Source organism: Corylus avellana, chromosome ca2 (genome assembly GCF_901000735.1).
Source record: "Corylus avellana chromosome ca2, CavTom2PMs-1.0".
NCBI lineage: Eukaryota > Viridiplantae > Streptophyta > Magnoliopsida > Fagales > Betulaceae > Corylus > Corylus avellana.
The window spans coordinates 32,081,964-32,103,755 of NC_081542.1; the positions used below are offsets into that span (position 1 = coordinate 32,081,964).

Below are 21,792 nucleotides of genomic sequence, written 5' to 3' on the forward strand. Positions count from 1 at the left end.
TCTGAACAGCAGCCAACTACTCAACAATAGTAGTGGAGGAGGACTCCTCCGCAAGAACACCAAGCAAAGCTTCAAGTCTGGCTACTCTTTCCTGTAAGTCTTGTGTAGAGCCACCTGCCATGACCCCAACTAAGCTCTGATACCAGTTGTCATAGGGAAAATTTTTCACACCAAATAAGCCACGTGATGGCCCTTAGCAAAGCACCAAGCAGTGCCAAGGTAGCCAACACACCAATAGAGGTTAGGGAAAGGTATCACAGCACACACAGATTTTATGGAAGCAACACCTCCCAACTTTTACACTCAACCAAACCAAATGTACAAAGAAAATGGCTAGGGCCCTTACACATTGGAACCCTTAGCCTAAATACAAGCAATTAGCCACCAAGGCTTACAATGCAGGAAATCAAAATACACACTCACATGCACTCGATGTTTCCCTCACAGTAGCTCCTTCACAAGACTCACTTTGAATGAAGCTTTCAACTCCCCCACAATGAGAGTTCCAACAGCCCATTTATAGCCATAAGGAGGGAGAGCTTTGCTGCAGTGGGCTGCCACCTGGCTCTAGCCCACTGCCTGGTGCAGCATGGTTTAAACCCAGCAAGCAATCTTTCACCTAGACCATGCTTCTTGGTCCATTTGAAATCAGCCAACTCCCTTGTGGCAGCCCTTGCTTAACTTGCTGCCACAATGGGGCCCTTGCAGGCTCTCCTGCAAGCATCAAACTACCTCATTGAGGCCCAACCATCTTCCTGCCACTTGTCCAAGTCTTGCAGGCTTGGCAGAGCACCATTTCGCCCACTGTAGCAAGCAATCATCAACCAGGAAGCTTAGCCAGCATTCCACACAAGCCACTGCCACACTCAAGGTCCTTCTACCTTCCCAACTCCACTGCAAGACAATCATAGAACCCTGGCACAGCAGGTCTTCTTGAACAAGGCAAGGGCACCCCATGGCTGGTGCAACAAGCCATACCATGTCCATCCAGCAATAAGCTTCCAACAGGATCTTCAAGGGGCTAGGCCATGCCCAAGCCATCAGCAACCATGCTAGGTCAAGAACTTTGACAATGCATAGGCCAATGTCCAACCAAACAACCAGCAAGGTTGGAACAAGTCCATCCTTCATCTTAGCCCAAAGCATGCCTCCCTCAAGCCAGGGCATGGTGGTCAGCAATGATGTTTGGTAAACCCATGCAGCCACTATGACAACCATGTCACGGCTGTGACAGTAAGACTACAGCCTTACAGCTCTAAGTTGGGGTTTATTTATTTTGGTGAAACTACACTTGGGTGAGTAATGAGCTAGCACCACAACTTAATCACTTAAGGGGTAGTTATTGGCTTCGGTAGAGTCATTTTCAGTTCGGTTAACCGAAATTGTAGGTTAAACTATCTAATTAACCGATTACATTTCGATAAGAATTTATTTCAAAAGTTTCGGTTAAACGGATATCTCGATTAAAATCGGTTAACCCTGAGCTTTTTTAATTGGGCCATTATTTTGGAGGCCCAAGTTGTGTTTTTTGAGCTAAAATAACTTATTGAACCAAACAAATTTTAAATGAGCCCATTAATTAACACAATAAGAGTCCACCATACATATATCTACTAATAAATTGATCCTAGAATCCACCAACTAATATGTTTTACTAAAAAAAACTTAACTAATGCCCTCGTAATCATCATCCTACTAAAAAAATATTTATTAACAATACTTATCGGTTAATTCGGTTAACCGGCAAAAAAATATTTATACCGATTAATCGAACCGAACCAATATTAGTATAAAAATCCTTAACCGATTACTGACCGACTTCTGGTAGTAGGCGGTTAATGTCTGCTCGGTTGCAATTGGTAGGCGGTAAACAGTTAATATGCCCACCCCTAATCTCACTTGCAATGTCTTTATAAACTTAATAAAAAATAAATAAAAAGAAGAAAGAAGAAGGGTTAGGATTAACTCTTCAAACTATTGACTCCTTTCACTTAACCCCTGTCGTTAGAATTTTTGGTTAACTTTGGACGGCAAACGTGTGAAATGTCCTTAAACCTTTGGTGAGATGTGTAAAATGTTGGGAACATATATGTGATTTAGTCACATATATGTGATTTAGTCACATCAGAAAAACAGCAACGATCCCCAAGAAATGAGCTCCGTGAAATTTTTCAAAACACATAATTGCATGGAAGACAAAGTATGAACACATTCCTTTGTGTATGTCAGGTAGGGCTTGTTGTCTCCCTATGATGTTGCACGACCAAGGCTGAGACTTTATAGAGCTAAAAGTCTTCCCCTCAATTCTGATTTGAGGCTAAAAAGTATGGACTCTCATGCTCACAAGACCCATTAAAATAGGCATGTGAATCATAGTTGAAGTAGAACTAGGAGGCTCCCCTCCACCACCACTATGTCTTTGTTTTATTGAAAGATTAGAGGTTAGTTTAAACTTGTAAAATCTCCTCATGTCAAAAATAAGGTTGAATCATTTCTATCCTAAATGAGAGAATTTAAGATGACAAGATTGGTGCTTTGCTGTGTAACTCATAAATTTGACACACTTCCAACGAATGAAAGAAAATAAAAGAAAACAAAAGAAAACAAAAGAGAAGAAAGAGATGTTCTAAATGGAGAAACTCAAATGGGTAAAAATGTAAGAATTAAGAGCATAGTGAGGTCCACGATTAGCGCAAATTATTGTGCTACTTCAACCAAGTTTTCTGGTAGCATTCCCTTTTTATTTTATAGTGGGAAGGACTCGATCCTCTAGCTTCTTTCATCTTTTTTGTATTTTATGTTTATTTATGTTTCTTCTATATTTTATCATTTACAAGAAAGTTACATTAGATAAATGGTTAATTAAAGCTATCTAAAGAAAGAGGTTACAACAAAAACGCTTAAAAGAGCATATTTGTTCTTGGGATATGTATTCGATTAAGATAGATAAATGGTTAATTAAAGCAGTCTAAGAAGACAGGCTACAACAAAAATGCTTAAAGGAGCATATTTGTTTTTGGGATATGTAATCAATTAAGAGTAATTTTATTTATTAGATTGCTATACGATTGTCATACAACTTGATGATATAGTAGTAAAATTCAACTGCGTAGCATTACTCCAAAAAATTTGTTCGGCTGCTCATGGTAATTAGTACTTTTAAATAACGTTGCACACTTAATGCTTTAGACATGTTTGTGTATTAAAGTTAATTTGGATCTTGTTTAACAATGATATATGTATATTATAATTTCAATTAATTTGTCGGATTGAAGTTTTGATCAGTGTTGAGTTTTTTAATTTGGTACTTGTGTGGTAATTTTGTTATTGTGTATGCTACTTTTTGTGGGTGGCGTGACAGTTGATGTGAATTCTAATGGTGTTTTCAGAGCATTTTCAAGTTCCAACCAAACACTAGAAAAATATTTTCCAAACCATTTCGAGATTGCAACCAAACACCAAATAGTAACCAGTTTCCTTGAAAATGTTTTCAGTTGACCAATCACCAATCACCCCAAAACTGCCCACAAACAGAGCTCACAGCAATTAGTAATATATAAGGAGGACTAGAGTCTCCTTAAAGTCCTCACAAATGTGACGTGACTTTTAAAATCACCATTGAATTTGAAATTATAATTATTAAATTTTGATCTATTGATAGTTTTAAAAGTCAAGTCACATTTAGGAAGATAGTAAGAAAACTCTAGTCCTCCTTATATCATTACTCCACAGCAATTTCATTTCCACAACCATAATGACACATCAGCTTAAAATTAACCATATTAAGTTGCAGCCATTTACAACAGCAGGCCACACAGGCTTAAAATAATTTCCATACCAAAAATCCGTAGCATAAAATTTCTATATGGGAAATCAGAATCTACACTATGTAAGTAGATGGAATAGCGTATGAATAGCAGAACACTTGCTTTATATTGCTTTGCTTTTCTTAGACAGAAGAAAGAATTCCTTTAATTATGTTTACTTTGGCTATAAACAATCACTGGTAAACTAGCAGTCGTTATCTTCCCTTGGGCTTCAGTTGATGTTTTGGAGGTCTACCAGAATGAGGCAATGGCTCAGGGGGGCTTCTTTCAAAGGCCACTGATTGTGTAGGCGAAAGGTTCAGAAAGCTTCCCAAAGAAGGCGGATCAGGTGTCTCTGAAAACAAGGGATACACAAGTGACGTGAGAACCATTACACATACTCATAATAAGACCATTTGAGTTAAAGAAGAGCGTGCGTACCAAATAATGACCGAACGGAGGGTCTCTTTGGCTTGTTAGTCTTTTTCTTTAACTCAGCTGCATTGAGGTAGAGTCATTTAATGGTCAGATGAATCTCTAATAAACAATAAGTTAAAATCTTCTCTCATAAAGAAAAGAAAAGAAAGAAAAGAGGATATGGCACCTGTAAATGAAGTACACCAACTTCATGAACTTGGTAAAATTAGATTTTAAAAAAAGAAAAAATATATCCCCCCTCCCCCTTTTTTCTGGCAATATATTATAGTAAGGGCTATTGTAAACAATATATTTGAGCATCATAACTAGAGAATTTGAAGGTCAATACGGACCAATGCCAGGTATATGATCCTCATTCACGATCTCAAAATTCTTGTACGTATAGCCCACAAAATTTGCATCCTTTGATGAAAGCATCTGTAATAAAATGAGGTGATATAATCAATCAGTTATCCCATAAAGCATAGTAGTTCAGACGCACCAAGGAGGGAAGCTTTAGCTGCATAAGATGTGTCAAACAAATACACATCTTGGCGTGTTGGAATCTTTTACAGAAAACAATTCACTATCAAAGGTAAAAAGAAAACCAAAACAGAAAAGAAGACGTATAAAAGACTTGCAATTGTGAGCCAAACCCCCCCCCCACCCCCCCCCAAAAAAAAAAAAAAAAAAGGATTAATTTTTTAATAGAAGAACACAATATGTGGGCTTCTAATATCTGAGAATGTTCTTAAAAGGGTTTTAACAGTATTTTTTTTTCTTGCCCAAAGGTGCCATGGAGGATAAACTCCATCAATATATGTCTTCTCTAATTCTGTCCTCCAAAGAGTACAACAGCAATCACCAATCTGAAGAATGGCATAAGGAAAAAGCCTTCCTAAGCGACCTTCAAAAGTTGTAAAACACAAGCTCCCATCAACTAAAATTTCTCAGACACAAATTCCCTAAGCTAAATTAAGGTGATTGGAGGTATGTGTTAACCCACGCCATGTGGGCAGTGACTCTTGGTCTATCCAGTTCAGTGTGGATTCAGTCCCTTAGCATGCCCCTCGCCCTGGACTAAAGGGCCCCCCACACACCATGGGTGGGTAGCCAATTGGAAAAAAACTAAAGACAAAAAAACAAGCAATTAAAACACCAAAAGAATATAAAGATATAACTATATCTTAGAGTTCCCAAGAGGCAACAAAATATACAACTAATGCAAATTTTGAGACTTGCCTTTCTCCATGGACCTGATTTTGATGTAGTTTGTACTGGAGCTGCTAACTGCATACATAGTAAAATGGACAATTAGAATAATAAATAGTACCATTAAATTTGCAAAATGAATGCATCAGGTAGAAAAGGAAAAAAAGTAATTTTAATGTGTGCCATCTCAACATCCATTAGCTCAAGCAAACTATAGACAAAACACAACAAATGCCATCAATACAACTAGAAGTCTATTGCCAGGGAACTTCATGTGAAATTCGCAAGCATTCTTATAGGCATTGGACGTAGGTTTGTAATACTGAAGCACTAAAAAACTTTATAGGAAAACCACACCATTGTAAAACTACATGAACATGTTCTCCTTTCCTAGTCCATTAGTTGACGCAGATGATACACAACAACCAATACCATCAGTGACTTCACATGACATCCAGACTATCCAGTACAGGCTTTGGAGGTAGGTTTGCAATATTGAAGACCTATTAAAAGTTTGTAGGGAACCCACATGATGGTAGAAATACATAAAATGCAACCAAAAACCAACATGCATAATGGAGTAGGAGATTTACAGCAATTCAAATTTTCTAATCACATATATATACAAAATAAAAAGTCTTAAGAAGCCATCAAATCACAGATTATATCATATAATCATAGTGAAACAACACGACATAAGTTCCTTTTGACGTTCTGAGAGCAAATCAACTAATCATCTTGTCACAAGTTGAAAATGGTTGCAGAGACAAGACCCAGCAAATAGTTTTTGCAAATGAAGAGGGAGAACTTCCAAAAGCACAAGCAGACTAAGATCCACCTATAAATTAATGCAGAAAAAATAGAACACACACAACAACGAAACAAACAATTACAGCATTGTACGTCCCTCATTTCACAGGAAAAAAAAAAAGCTAAGGAATGACAGAAAAAGAATTTGGCAAGCTCCACCATGGGGTATAAACAGGACACGATCAAGTATGTGGCGTGGAATACAAAAGAAGCACTGTTGCTAAAACAACACAGAATATGGGAACTCTCAATGTAGATTATGGAACTTCTGGATGACAAAATATGTTTACTAATTGAATACAAGAGCCTAAGCTATTAGGCGGAGAGGCCCAACTGGATGGATGTAAACCCATATCAAAGTCCACACCAGACCAATGTTAGACTCTCTAACATTTACACTCCCTCTCATGTCCAGGCCTAACAGAGAGGAGAAGCAAAGACAGACAGATCTCACATGTTAGTTCAAGAATAATTAAAACAATCAATCAAACTCTTAAACTACTAGATTGAGAGGCCCAACTAGTATATAAATCAATAACAATAGCAAAACAAAATAAAATTGTGAAGCCGATGCATAACAAATGCATGATTTGGATGGATAACCACAAAAATATTCTTCAGGGAAATGTTTGCTTGAAATGTAAACTAGTCAGACAAAATGGCTTCTGATAGCTAAATAAACATAACAATTATTGCAAGATCAATGACTGCTTCAATAATGCAAATTACTTGGAACAACTTCTCTTACAAATTAGAAGGAAAAAGATATTTACACTTGAATATAATTGAAAAAACCATAGTTCTGACATCCATTTTTTTCACGTATTAAATAATCAGAGTGCACAATCACTGTGTGATCTGGATAGATCACAACAATATCATTTATGGTGCAAAATTTTGCCTGAAATAAGAAACATCAAATAATCACGGCCTCTTCTACAGCTTGGTAAATATTGAACAATTCCTGCAACATCAATGACTGCCTGTTCAATAATTCGGAGCATCTAGATTCAATTTCTTACAAAACCCAAATAAAATGTGCGCCCGCACGCTTGCTTGCATCTGTGGAAATTAAGTTTCCAAGTAAACAAGCAAATGCAGTTCTTACTTCTAATATACATATTATCAAATTATCAGAAAATAAGTAAAAGTAAGTTGGCATCCATTTTATTGATAAAAGAGCAGATTTTTTTTTTCTTACGCAGGAAATAATATTAAATAATATAGGCCAAAAGATCACTTGCAGCAAAAGTGCCATCAAAGAACATTGCCAAGCTATAGCAGTGCTTTAATAACATCTCCTTCCCTTTCTGACTGCAGACACTGTTCAAACATTTTTAGCTGCAATGCTGATATTCAATTTTGAAATTTAGCTCTGTAGCTTTTGGACATATAAAAACCAAATTAGGTACTGTAGGCAGCAAGTTTCAAGATGTGCAGGTGAGATAAAGAAAAATTGGCAAAGAATACCACTTGTAAAGAGAGAATTTATTAAGAAACCATTATCCTCACCTCTTCAAACTTCTCAAAGTTTTGAGTATCTAACTCATCCTTGACCTCTGGAATGAAAGCAGCTTCCATCTGATATAATCTATCCCATTGTAATCCTTTAAACCAAGGGTGTGCCTAACATGCACAGAGACGTCTCAGATATACTATTAAAAAATAAATGACCCATGTCGACAACAAATCAAAAGAAAGAATAGCCTAAACACCCTACTTTTATTTCATGAGCTCCTTTGGTCCCAAGCCTCCGCTCAACATTGCACAGGAGCCTACAAATGAGATCTTTAGCCTCACCAGACAGCTTGGCTTCTTCAGGGAATTTCAAATGGGTTCTCCAGTTTACGATCTGCATTGCATGAACTGACCATTTGTTTGATAAGAATATACAAATAAGATGTTAGCAGTTATCTCTTCATGTACCAATAGGCAACATTCATGTCCACACTACAGGAAAAATAATGATAATCCTTGAAAATAGCTTAGATGGGGACATGAATGTAAGATTGGCTAATCAAGCATATTGTTGTTGTTAAAAGGTCTGACTATCGGAGACAAGAAAACAATATTTCAACACAGCAGTTGAAATTGGACCAGAAGAAAGCCATTTGAAAGGGGAAACCACTCAAGTTGAAATTCTCTTCTGAAACAATAAAATCAATTTACAGAAGTTTTCCATTTGAGGGAAAAAATTTATTCTGATTTACTAAGTTTTTCTTCCAAGATATCATCAGTGTGGAACTAATAATCTTCTTTACTCACATACTGAAACTTAGAACTTTATAAGTTTGATATTCATCATACTGAAACTTAGAACTTTATATTTAAAAAAAAAAAAAAGTGGTCCACCTACTTTTGGTTTTGTTGAGTAAAAGAGTTATTAATTAATTAAAAAAATCGGCAAGATTATGTTATTCTAAGCTGATTGATTGTTTACCTTCTCATGAGTTTTAGTTCACATTCTTAAGAATTTCAGACCAGTGTTTTAGAAGGTTCTTATGTGAGTCACTATATGTATTACATAAATTACAATTGTTTACATTTAGTTCAATAAATTTCCTTCTTCATTTAGCAAAAGAAATTTTCGTTAAGTATCATAAGTAGTCCATCTGTAGAAATTCATTTTATTAAAAAAATTTATGCTTTTTAGGTCCTGCCAGAGCGTGTATAAAGTTAAGAGATCCTTAAAATAACTTTCAAAGAGAAATTACTCTAATACTAATTCCAAAAATGCATGACAACCATAGGTGCCTCCCAGTGCACATTCCTGCCTCAATCATCTGACAGGGACACGTCTACCGTATTTTAATAACCCAAGTATCCTTGATAGCGTTGATCTCCCTAATTACACACAAGACCAGGAAGCACCTGCGGTGGTGGACATATAGATCTATATTGTGAATTACAAAAAAAAAAAAAAAAAAAAAAAAAAAAAAAAGAAAAAATATGATAATATGCCCATGTTTCATCTTAAAGGGTTGCCACATTATGCCTTTAAAAAAGAAAGCACTGAATTTAGTGATGGTGCAAAGCCAGAAATAAAAATGTGGCATTTCTCTAACATACAAAAAGAACGTGTTCTTTTCACATGCCAACAGGGGATCCAATCAGAAAACGTCATCCATTCATCAAAATTAAAGAAGCTCACAGCAGCTTTAGCATGAGATTTCAACACATAAGAAAAAATATCCATTAACAAACCATGTTTTGCTAATTTAAAACAAAAACCTCTTCAGTAATGTGTATGTCACATGTTCAGAAAATAGTATATCATGATCAAGTTAACATCACAATTACCTTTCTGCATGTTGACATTGGTTCTTCAGAATAGAAAGGTGGATACCCCACAAGCATTTCATACATGATTGCTCCAAGAGACCACCTGGTACAATTATCTGGTTACCAAATGAAAACAAATTACATGTCCAGATTATGTGACGTGTACAAAAGAATCAACTAACCAGTCACACTCCATCCCATATCCTTTCTTCAGTAGTACTTCTGGGGCAATGTAGTCTGGTGTTCCCACTGTTGAAAAAGCCTGAATGGCATATGGCAGATCAATTTATATGAAAACATTCACTTAGAAAACAAAAAAGCATCCAGTGTAGTGAAATATGTACTATGGCCTCCAAAAGCTTAAATCTAGAATTTGAAGTTGAGTGCTAGGACAGCAAATCATGCAACTAAACCAATTTTCTGTAACAGCTAAGAAATAAATTTGAACATTAGTTGTCAGTTATTTCTAGAGGACATGCGTGCGTGTTTGTACATTATTGGCCACAAATTAGTAGTTAAAAGAAAAGAAAAATATAGAGTATCTGGTGGACATACTGGGATTCAATGTCTGACAAAGCCAATTCCATGAGTTCACTACTCAACATTTATATGTAATGCACTCCTCATTCAAACATAAACCAAACAAACCCAAACTACTTTGTGTGCTTATTAATTCTTTTTACAGCTTGAACTGAAGTTTTGGAGCATCCTGCCTTCATTTGGTTATCTGAGCTTTCATTTTTCTTTTCCCCTTTTCTTTATGATAAGTGTTAGAATAGTATGATGTGAGCATGATCTAGAAGGCATGTAATATGTCCATAGTCTAGAATCATGATGACGTGTTCCTAGTGAGCTGTCCTATCCAGAATATTGTACAAATCCTTCCATAACTATAAATGAAAGTCTAATAGAGGGAAATGAAAATGAAGCCCATTTTCAACTAACCTGCGTAACATGGTATTTTCTTTCCTTTGATTGCATGCCCTCACCTCCTTTTCTTTTTCTTTTTTTTTTTCTTTTTTATTTTTTTCACTTTACATCCTTAGTGTAGTCAATGGTAAGTAAGTGAGCTTTGTGACCAGACATTTTCATGGAAGGAAGAAGGTGCCATCATCACCATAGTGGTAGGGATGATTGAGGCCATCAACCTCACTGTAGTTACCATCGTCCTGAGTCACCGATATAGTCAACAGTGATCTAAACAATCTGGTCACTACTATGAAAGAATGTTAGTAGTTTTAACATTTTCAGAGATGTTTGTGTGTTGTATGTGGAAGTGACTAAATGTTAGTTGTGTGTGGTGGTTGTTTGGTTGCCGAAGACTTAATCGGTGGCTTAGAGTTGTGAGTGAATCAAGTTTTGATGTTGTTTTGGTTGTTTGTTTGGCCCTGTTGGCACTCATATTGTGGTTGTCGGCAAACTTTGTTAGCACTGGTGAATATTTAGCTCCGTTTCGAAGACAAAGGTTGCTGTTTGGTTGCAGCCACATCTTATGTCAGATATGTGTGTGTCTATGTTAACAAGTTTAAACAACATAAACAAGTCGAATCGAGTTTATACAAGTTTGGCTCGTTTAATATTCAACCAAGATTTATTGCTCAAGATCGACTTATTTATTAAACGAACCAAGCTTTACAAGTCGAGCTCGAACTTTTCATAAACAGTTTGGTTCATTTACAGCAGCCAAAGTTGGCTAGCTACTGTTGAGGTCAGCAGCAACCAACAAAACCACCACTGACCAAATGGAAGTGACAAGTAGTGGAAGGGACATTGATGGTGATTAGGGTACCAGTAAGGGCCACTGATGGTTGGATGAAGGCGGTTGGTGGGAGTGAAAGGCAAGAGCCTCTTCCAGGAAATGACTTACACTTCTCAAAAGAGTAAGTCATTTTGCAGAATTTAAATTCTAATTGAATTCCCACTGTAGCAAAGGCTTGACATTTCAGAAATGCCATCTTAAACTGGAATTCTAATCATATTCCCTCATCCAAATATAGCCTCAGTGCAATCAGCAGAATTTAAATTATTTTCCTAAAAGAAAAGTTTTTCACCATTATGAACAATCAGTATCTGTTGTCACTTAATTTAAAGAGCCTGCAAAAATAGTTAAACTAATGCTGTGTAACAGCATTGAAAAGTAAGTATTAGCACTACAGGCACTTTCAACAACTTGACAACCAATTATCTACAATTGCTCTTTTTTGCCTTCAACATATGTTTGACAAGCAACAGAGTATAAAAATTTCCAAGCAGGGATGACATTCGTGACTTTGCCCTACAAATATAATTCTAGGATAGGTAGAGAGCATACCAACATTCGCCTGTTCTTTTGCCAGTGCAATAACTGTTCCTGTTGTGTCCGTCTTGGTGCAGAATGCAGACTAGTGTGCTTGTCACTCTCCATTGAAGATTTGAAATCCTTTCCCATTCCATGGTCATTCTCACTAAGATTTGGAAAACTACTACAATCCAAGGGCTTACACAAACCAAAATCCGAAAGCTTTAAATGCCCATTACGATCAAGCAGTAGATTGTCAGGTTTGATATCCCTATCATGGAAAATAAAATTTGTACTTACATAGTAGTTTAAGTAGACTTATCATAAATATGATGTATACAGTTGACCCAAAAGAAAAAAGTAGCAAATAAAATAATAAACCGGGTACAACAGACTCAACATGCAGGCCTCAATGATCCTTGAGGTTTTGATCAAGCATTTTCTGAATTGAAATCTCATAAAATGGTTATAAATAGATAAGATTGCTCTGATCATTCTCTCTAGAAAGAAGAGGCTTGATAAGACTACTGTCAAGTTATCAGAAGTAACTTGTTGGAGAATGTTGTGATAGCCAAAGCTCTACTACCAACATCTGTTTAGGATTTGGGCTATTGAAAGCCCACCACAAAAACAAGACAGTAAAAACATTCACATTTAACGTGGTTCAGCCAACTCCAAACTTATATATCTATGGGCAATGCTAATTGAAATGCACTATCAATAAATAAAATAAAAAACACTCAATTAACTCTCACAAACATTCAAAAACCTCATAAACACAAATTACTCTCATAATCCCTTACAACAAACCAGCCCAAACCTATTACCCAACTCACACACACAAGTATCTTCCAATAATCTACCAAACAACCCCAAGGGGTTGGCCTAGTGGTTGAGGCTTGTCCCCAAAGATCCCAAGTTCAAGACTTACTAGGTGCAAACTCCCCTTTGGGGCCACACCCCCTGGTGTAAAAGCTAGCGATTTACCCTGATTCGTGTAGGGAAACTTCTGAGGGTGCAGTGCACGGGTCCGAGGTTTACTCTACATGGGTGAGTCCAAAGGGCCCTACCTTGTCGAGGTTCCCAGTCATCAAAAAATAATAATAATCTACCAAACTAGATCTTAGAAGAAACCCATTCCATGTCCTTCTAAAAGCCTTCTTCAAATCACATAATTAATAAGTAATACTTATTACTAGTTTCCAATTCCCATTCCTTGACAAAGAATATAAAATTAGTTTCGACAAAGAAAACACTTTACTTTCCCACCAAAAAAATTCATATTAGTAGCCAAGTCAATACAGGAATTTAAAGTAATATACAAGAGACAATCTACACAACAATATATCTATTTAGAAAATAAAGTCAACACGCAAAAGCAAACTCAGAGATATGGCAAATTGGGGCATGTCAATAGGTGAATACCACCACAAGATGTGCATTGCATGACTAAGATGTTGTGACGATATCACTATTATCGTCTAGGCCTAACAAATGGGTAATATTATAGATCCAGAACATTGGCGTAGATCAATGATATAACACCTGTGGATGTAGTTGTGCTTGTGAATAGACTCGATGGCCAGGACTGTCTCCCCAACATAAAACCTGGTTTCATCCTCAGTCAAGGTATCTTTGCGCATTAGTAATGTCATCATGTCACCACCAGGAAGATATTCCATTATAAGATACAGAAACTCATCATCTTGAAAAGAGCAGTAAAGGTTGACTATATAAGCACTATCAACTTCAGCAAGAAGATTTCTTTCAGCTTTAACATGTTCCACCTTCCAATAGTGAAAGAAAATATAGAGGTATGAATAAATGAAGTTATTCATAATGAGATAACATAAGCAAGTCCTTTTCTACAGAATAGTCGAATTAGGTCAAAATTGGCTCTTTAGTCCTAGTCAACCATCAAAACCACTCTCATCCAAACATGAATTCAAAACTGAATTTAGTTTTTGGAGTATGAAATCAACTTTTAGACTCCTTTTTTGTGTTTTTCGAATACTATTTTATGTTTTCAAATTTTTCCCAACATACTTTCTATAGCTTTTTTTCTTTTGTTTTTGAAATTCTGAAAAAAAAAAAAAAAAAAAAAAAAAACATACAAAAGACGAATAAAACAGAACAAGCTCTCAAGATCTCATTCAATAGGGTACTACTGGTTCAAACTTCAAACGCACCTGACCTCTGCGAAGCATCTCAGATTTCTTGAGCTTCTTCATTGCATACACATGGCCAGTAGCTTTCTCTCTGCAAAGTCTCACCTGTACATTCAAAGAAAACAGGTTGACAATATGCACACCATAATTAGATATTTAAAAAATGTTATATCCCCTATTTCTTAATACAGTTTTTAGCTTATCCAAAAAAACAATAAAAAAACAAAAATAGAGTCAGAGATTCATAAAGGATCACTTGATATGAAAGAAACAAGTACATAAACACATCATAAGAAGAGAATAAGAAGAGAACCTCCCCAAATGCACCCCTTCCTATAATGGTCAAAAGTTCAAAATCTTCAACACCCATCTTATGTCTTTGAAGGCGCATATATTCTGTCTCCTTTTTCTCTAAATATTTCAAAATATTCATTTGTTCTTCCTTAGAAACATCAGCATCAGCAAGCTTCCTCTCCAATGTCCAGCGTCTGTATTAGGAGAAATACTAAACTAAGTGTAACACATGGAAAACTTGATGAGCCAATACGGTAACAAGCATTTGGCAAATTTTATTGCGTTCAGTAGAAGCAAAAACTTACAGCCAGGAAATGAAGAGATTACATCAATAGTAATCAACAAATACAAAAGAGAGTACAAAATAAAAAGTGCAATTTGCAATTTTATAGAAACCATGAGAACCAAAGTTCTTAAAAAAAAAAAAATTACCTACCTTTGAACACACATGATTTGGCCAGTCAATGGTAAATGGTAATTCACTTTAAAAGCTCTATACAAATGGTTCTCGCATCATACATAGAAAGAAGGGATATTTTTGAGCAAGAGACCTATGGGACAAATTAGTCAATTTGAAGTAATTGAGAACTTTTGGCCAAAAAAAAAAAAATGGAGACGCATTCAGACTGGTAGCAGTATTTAATCAAATTGAAAATGTTAGAGATAATTCATAGAGCATTCTCATCCAGCTCCCTAAATTTATTCTCTATTTTAGCTAAAAATAACCTATCCCGATTTTAACTACTCACTTTTCCAAAACACCTACATCCGGCTCAAAAAACTAGGGATCCACTTTCACTATTCCATTTAAATATTCTTTTTTAATGATTTCTTTATTCTTTCTCCAACATTCATATATTTGAAAATTTATTTTTTCCTAATGATCATATATTTGAAAATTTGTCTTTTTCCTAACAGTTTGATTTTTCCTAAAGGTCATTTTTTAACAAAATTTGTCTTTTCCCAATAGTCATATGCATTCAATATAAATAAGACAATTTCCTCTCCAATTTTCATTCACCTCAACCAAAGTTTCTTTTGGAGTAGAAAAAAAAAATTAGGAGAGAGAATGGCCAAATTTTTAACTTTTTTTAACATTTGGGGAGTGAGGAGCACTATTCATGCTCCCCATATTTATCACCAAATTGGGGAGCCGGATGGAAAGCAAAAAAGCGGCATTTTAGCATTTTTTGGCTTCCCAAACTAGGGATTTCAGCAAAATAGAGAGCCAAATGAGAATGCTCTAAGAGGATGATAAACTTTTTGTGATAAGATGTGTTTACTGGGCACTATATAAGATGAAAGTTCACAGTGAGAGTCATCAACTGTACTTATAGGCATGAAATTTCATTTGCTTCTATCATTTCAATGAAGAACAAAAGAAAATAAGGCAATTGTTGTTGTTAACGAAATTCATTATGTGTCATTAAGAATAAATGACATATCCAATTACATCTACATACAAGATCTTTAGGACCTTTACATATGTGCATATTTCCAATAATTTTCGCACCAATTCATTCAATTGAATTTAGCCTTCAAATTTAATTGGAATTATCCTCACTGTTAAAATGAAGACATTGTTCCAATCGATTCCAACTTTTAAAACTTCTCTAACTGGAGGTAATGATTCTTTGTTATTGGGTACTACACTAGATTATACGCTTCAACCACAGACTGAGAGTTCATCTACAAGAAATATGGAATTGCTTCCTAAAGATTTATAATAGAATGCAAAACTTAAGAGCCATAGCTGTAAGTCCCGTCGTGCAAGAGTTCAGAACTTTAACACAAAGAAAACATAAGCGTTATATTCACAAGTGTCATCACAGAAAAGCAAATGAAAAAAAAAAAATGACCAAAATCAGATGACCAAGGCGCCAATAGAAAGCATTCCATGTCATAAATCAGGAAGCAAATACAAGCCAAAAATGCTCAAAACTCCAACACGATGCCTGCGCATCACAGAATAAACCACATCCAGACAATGTTTCAATAGCTAAAGGAATTAAACTGAGATTGAAAAATACTAAGTCAAAAACTATCATTTCCCCAACTTCATAGAAAAACCGTGTGCTCACAGTATCAGGACATATAAGTGTTGGTAACCTTACCTCTCCTTCCTATCTTGCAAACACTTCATTTGGGATTTGTAGTGGTTCTCTATATACTGCTTCGCTGCCTCAGCCTTCTGTTTCGTTGCACTTGAAGGCGCCTCATCACTCATATTTTCCACTCCATTCATTCGGATAGGTCCAGTTTTCACTCTAGGTTGGAATTTCTGAAACCAACCCCTAGCAGAATCCATCTCTCACACATTCATTCACAACCTAGCATTCTTCTTCTGGTTCCTTCAAATTATAAACTAAAAGAAAGAACGAAAAAAAATCCTCAAAACGAGTCCCAAAGTCAAATTCTCCAGAACCAAGATGAATCAAGTTCAAGAGTAATAGAAAAAACATCAATAGCATTATCATTTAGACAAAAAGCATAAATTTACACAGAAATAAAGAAACATAAAGCCTCAATTTTCTAAAAAAAAAAATCAGCATCAATTTTAACCCTACAACACTCCAAATAGTAAAGCAGTTATAATTAAGACTGAAACTTGTATGAAATTCACCAAAAACCTACACAATATATTATTAGATGCATCAGACTTAACTCTCAACAAGCTTTCTAAAAATTCAACTGTCAACTTTGTTTGGTTAATGAGAAACCGTAGGATAACAAATTACACAAATACAAATACAAATACAAATGCAATTAATTCAATTTCGAAAATTAAACTTCTGAATAATCAGAAGAAGAAAAAATACCAGAAATTCCAGGGATCGCATCAAAAGAAATCGTAATTCATCGAAGCCTCACATGCAAAACTATTAACTGTCTCAGCGAAGAGTTTTGCAGTTCTTCCTCTCTGCTCGGAAGGAAAATTTATTTGTCAAGGATCATTTAATTAAAAGAGGGCCCAAATTACGGAACACTCCATCGGATAATCGAGACTAGGGGGAAGTAAGCGAGGATATTTTGGGTAAACTGAAATGTTAATGGCCGGTTAGCATCGTGCAAGTCGCGATGACTTTGACATGGGAGTTGCCCTCGCGAGGGCGGGCCTCCTAGCCGGTAAATGTGACCGGAATTTAATGCATGCCTGAGAGAGAAAACCCCGGCGCGGGAAGGTTTTGAACCGGCACCTGGCGGTTTAGCAACCGCGTGGAGTTTGGAAAACGTGAAAGCACGATCGAATGTTATTGCCACGCTGGATGGGCATAAAAGGCGCGGAATTTGCCCTCACGCGTTTTTAGAATAACGTAATCTTCTCCGCCGTACACGTATTGAGGACGTTTGGTAAAGTCGGTTTTTTTTTCTTTTGTCTCATTTTTGAGGTTTGCAGCTAATTGAAAGCGTTGTATAACTGTACCAATTATACTCAACCCTATAGATTATAACGGGCTTAACTGAATTTTTTATGGTAGGGTAGAGTTGTAAATGAGCCGGGCACGGTAAGTTTTTTTTTTTTTTTTGACATATCCACACAAGAGAAGGGGTATGGGGATTCGAACTAGTGACCTCCGCTTCATGAGGCGTGGTTCACAGCCAATTGAACTACCCCTGAAAAGACGAACACAATAAATATTGCGTATGAAAGCTAATCCCATTTAATTTTTACAAAGTTCGAGCTCAAGCTTAAGCCAAGCTCAAAACTAGTATTAAAAGCTTAGTTTCTCAAAAAAATCCCTTATGCGAGTTGGCTCTAACTTGAGCTCGGCTAATAGTTGAGCCGATATAAACTGCTCGACTTAGCTAGTTAATTAATGTTAAAATATATATATATATATAATTCAAATGGTTGAGAGATGAGGATATTTTGGTCATTTCCGTTTACTGCCCATTTACTAGCCTGGGCTCACAAAGGCAGGAGCATCCATTTTATAGATGCATGGGAGTCTTTGGTTCTTTTCTCAATGTGGGACAAGCATATTTTTAACATGGATGAAGGAGCTCAACAAACATAATCACCGGTGTAAGATTTTAAAGAATGACACAAATTTTCTTCAATTTGGTTTGGAGGAAGTTTTTTTCCAACCTACTCTAATAAGTGACAAGTGTCATTTAATATTTTTGAGTTTCTAAGGCTTTGTTTGGCAACAGCCTTGACCCAGACACTGTTCAGTGTCTGGGTCAAGGCACGACTTTTGGTGTAAAAATTTACCAATTTTTTCCTATTTTGCCCCTACTTCTTCCTGATTGAAACACGACCGTGTTGTGGAATTTCCCACGCTGAAATTCCCCTCCTACAGTCACCCAAGTGAGACATCTCCCTTCCCTCCGGTCACTACTGCCATTACCATGAAACGTTCAGTCGAAGACGTTTTCGCCGTCACCACCGCCGCCGCCAAGAAGCCAGTCTTCCATACCAAAGCCCAGCGCGAAGAATTGGCCCTCAAACGCCGTCAACAAGAAGCCGATCAACTCCACCATCGCCGTCAAGAGCTCCTCTCCTCCCTAGGCCGCCCCTCTGACGTCTCCGCCTCTACTTCCAACCATGACGCCAAGCCCTCCGATTCAGACCGCGACAGGGACCGCGACCGTGACCGTGACCGGCGTAATCGAGAGCGCAATCGGGACCGTGAGTTTGAGCGGCGAAGCCATCGCGAGAGGGATCGCAAAGAGGAGGCTAGGGCTCGCGAGCGCGAGCGTGCACGCTTAGAGAAATTGGCGGAGCGAGAGCGTGACAAGGAGCTGGATGCCATCAAGGAGCAGTACCTGGGGTTGAAGAAGCCCAAGAAGCGGGTCATCAAACCGAGCGAGAAATTCCACTTCTCTTTCGATTGGGAGAACACGGAGGACACCTCCCGCGACATGAACGCTCTCTACCAAAACCCACACGAGGTCCAGCTCTTGTTCGGACGGGGCTTCCGTGCCGGAATGGACCGCCGCGAGCAGAAGAAGCTAGCCGCCAAGAATGAGAAGGAGATGCGGGAGGAGATTCGCTGGAAGGATGGCATGTAGGAGAGGCCCGACGAGGCGGCGGCGCGAGGCTGTTGCGGCCGGCTGGGCGGGGGCGGTGGGCCATGCGGTGGGCTGGGCGGTGTTGGATTTCCGAAGCCGGTTGGGGGAGGATCGGGATGGGCGTGGGTGGCAGGTCGCGCTGGTGGGTGGGCATCGCCGGAGTCGCAGATCTATCGCCGGTGGCGATATCTTTCAGTGGGTTCCATCCTAGGGTGGGCCACCGTGGGTGGGTGCGTCTCCGTTCTGATACAGTGGGCGGTCATGGCTTCGCTGAGAGCTGAGGTTGGGGTGCGGGGGAGAGAGAGAAGTGTGCCGTGGGAGAGGATAAGGGCATGCGTGGGTGAGTGGGTGATAGTGAAGGGTAATAGTGTAATTTCACATCAGGGAAAAGGCTTCAACAGTATCTAGGCTGGGCCATCCCTTTTGCCAAACACCCCCTAAAAAAATAATATCTGGGTTCCTAGATTACTGGAATGATAATAAATGACTTAAAATATTAAATAAAACATGTGAGATATGACATTTGGCACTTATTAGATTAAGTTGAAGAAAATTTTCTTCAAACCAGTTTAGAAGAAATTTCTGTCCTTTAAAAAATGGGTAGTCATTATGACAAAATTAGGATTTTACAATTAAAACTAGACAAACGATAGGATTAAATTACAAATGGCGAGACAACTTTTAAGGAGAATTATTTATAAGGGAATTGAACATATAAGGTAAGTAAACTCAGGCAATAGTAGATGGAGAGTTTATCGCTTGGAAATTTTCGAAGAAAACGAAATTTTTATTTTGAGCATGAACATGACACGATGTGTGCCCTAGATTCATTAGACGATTGATATGTTTTTAAATGTAGATGTTATGTTACATTAAAATTTTATTATAAGATGTGACAAAAAAAGGACACATGCTCACTACATTATTATAGAGTTATGATTGATATGAGATGATAAAGAGAAATGATTATTTTCTTCTCTTCTCTAACTCTTGCAAATTCATCATTGGATTTGTAGGACCAATGGCATGTGTTACGTGTGAGCATGTGCAACATTTTTGTTATACGAGCTTGACCTTAAGGCACCTATTATGATATTAGTACCAAGTGATAGGTATGATGATAGCACGATGCAACCACGCCAAGGTGTGAGCTATTTTATGGATATTCTATCTTGAGTGAGCCACCTAAGGGCTCTATTTGGCATTGGATAGTTATTTTTTAGTGGACAGGAACTATAGCAAAAATTGATTGATGTGAAAAATAAAAATAAAAATAAAAGAATTTTTTCTATGAAACAGTAAAAATTTTTGTTTTGTAATAATTTTTTTATTTGAATAGCCGTAAAAAGTAATTGATGTAATGTAAAAAATAAGAATGTTAGGAGTTAAATTTTTTGGATAAATAGTAACAGGCTCTTGCCAAACGGTGCCAAGGCGCTTTTTGGTCAATAAGTAGCAATCCAGTACGGTCGTGGATTCCCTATGGTCACAAGGGTGTATCATGACATCCTATGAGACCCACCAACCTTAACTGTATAAGCATTAATTGTACATAAACAATCAAAGGAGAAGGTTATCATAATACGTATATGGCGAATCACGTATATGATGTAGCTTTCAACCGTCTCTGACGAGAATCTCTATTTCAAAGAACCTTATGGGGACAATGGAAAGGGTAGCCTTTGAGGTGGCGCATTCTATTGTCCGGTAGACCATCTGGGAGAAATCATAAATTCTGGAAACGGTGGCTGCCCGGCTGTTTAGAAAGTTTTTTGGTATACTGGATTTTTATATGAAGTTTTCTCCCTAATCTGATATAGTGGAGAAGAAAAAGTTTTTTCCAGGCGTTTTGACGACTGTGAAAGGAGTAGTGGGATCTGGTTATTCTGAAGAATGGCAGAAGATCTATCAAATCAATTTGCAAATTTTTCTTTTACAGAGGACGAAGAGGCGGAGATAGTGATACCTGCAGGGGAGTTTGAAGAAGTAGCTGCATATAGGAAATCCTGTGTTGTGGCAAAACTGATAGCAGAACGAATGATTTGCAAAGAGACGATCAAGACAACGCTTCTAAGGTTGTGGAAACTGTACGGAACGATGGTTTTCAAGATCCTTCGTGAAAATTTGTTCTTGATAGAGTTTTCTGACATGCGAGATAAGGAACGCGTATTGGAGGGGAGACAATGGGTCTATGAAGGAAGTCTTTTCCTTGTCGAAGATTTTGATGGTACTACTTCTCCATCCAGTTACACGTTTGAGAAGGCCGCTTTTTGGGTGAGAATGAAAAATCTACCGTTGGGGTGCATGGGGAAATCGATTGGACGTAGAATTGGTGAAACTGTTGGAATGGTTGAGATTGTCAACACTGATGCAAATGGGATAGGCTGGGGCGAATTCCAACGAGTGAAGATTCTTACTGATTTACGAAAACCTCTTCCAAGAGGTAGGAAAATCAACGTGCAAGGGGCGTCAGTTTGGATTACATTTCAATATGAGCGGTTGCCGAAAT

At 37.3% G+C, this 21,792-nt stretch overlaps 1 protein-coding gene across 1 annotated transcript; it reads right to left on the reverse strand.

Annotated features, from left to right (window-relative positions):
• Positions 1-3,767: 3,767 nt before the first annotated feature.
• On the reverse strand, positions 3,768-17,372 carry LOC132170252 (uncharacterized). The gene is made up of 14 exons (XM_059581158.1): positions 17,087-17,372; positions 16,382-16,632; positions 14,287-14,461; positions 13,995-14,078; positions 13,351-13,592; positions 11,839-12,076; positions 9,710-9,789; positions 9,546-9,630; positions 7,966-8,097; positions 7,758-7,871; positions 5,466-5,513; positions 4,577-4,661; positions 4,248-4,304; positions 3,768-4,161 (listed from the first exon to the last, which is right to left on the reverse strand). The coding sequence occupies exons 2-14, from the start codon at positions 16,573-16,575 to the stop codon at positions 4,022-4,024; spliced, it is 1,674 nt and encodes a 557-aa protein (XP_059437141.1). The 5' UTR covers positions 16,576-16,632; positions 17,087-17,372; the 3' UTR covers positions 3,768-4,021.
• Positions 17,373-21,792: the final 4,420 nt, after the last annotated feature.

What these genes read in the sequence shown, in the direction of transcription:
- LOC132170252 (XM_059581158.1), bottom strand. Translation starts at nt 16,575, where the DNA reads ATGGATTCTGCTAGGGGTTGGTTTCAGAAATTCCAACCTAGAGTGAAA. An exon ending in AAGCACAACTACATCCACAG is followed by an intron (nt 12,077 to 13,350) that starts GTGTTATATCAT and finishes TTTCCATGATAG; the next exon opens with GGATATCAAACCTGACAATC. An exon ending in CAATGTCAACATGCAGAAAG is followed by an intron (nt 8,098 to 9,545) that starts GTAATTGTGATG and finishes CATGCAATGCAG; the next exon opens with ATCGTAAACTGGAGAACCCA.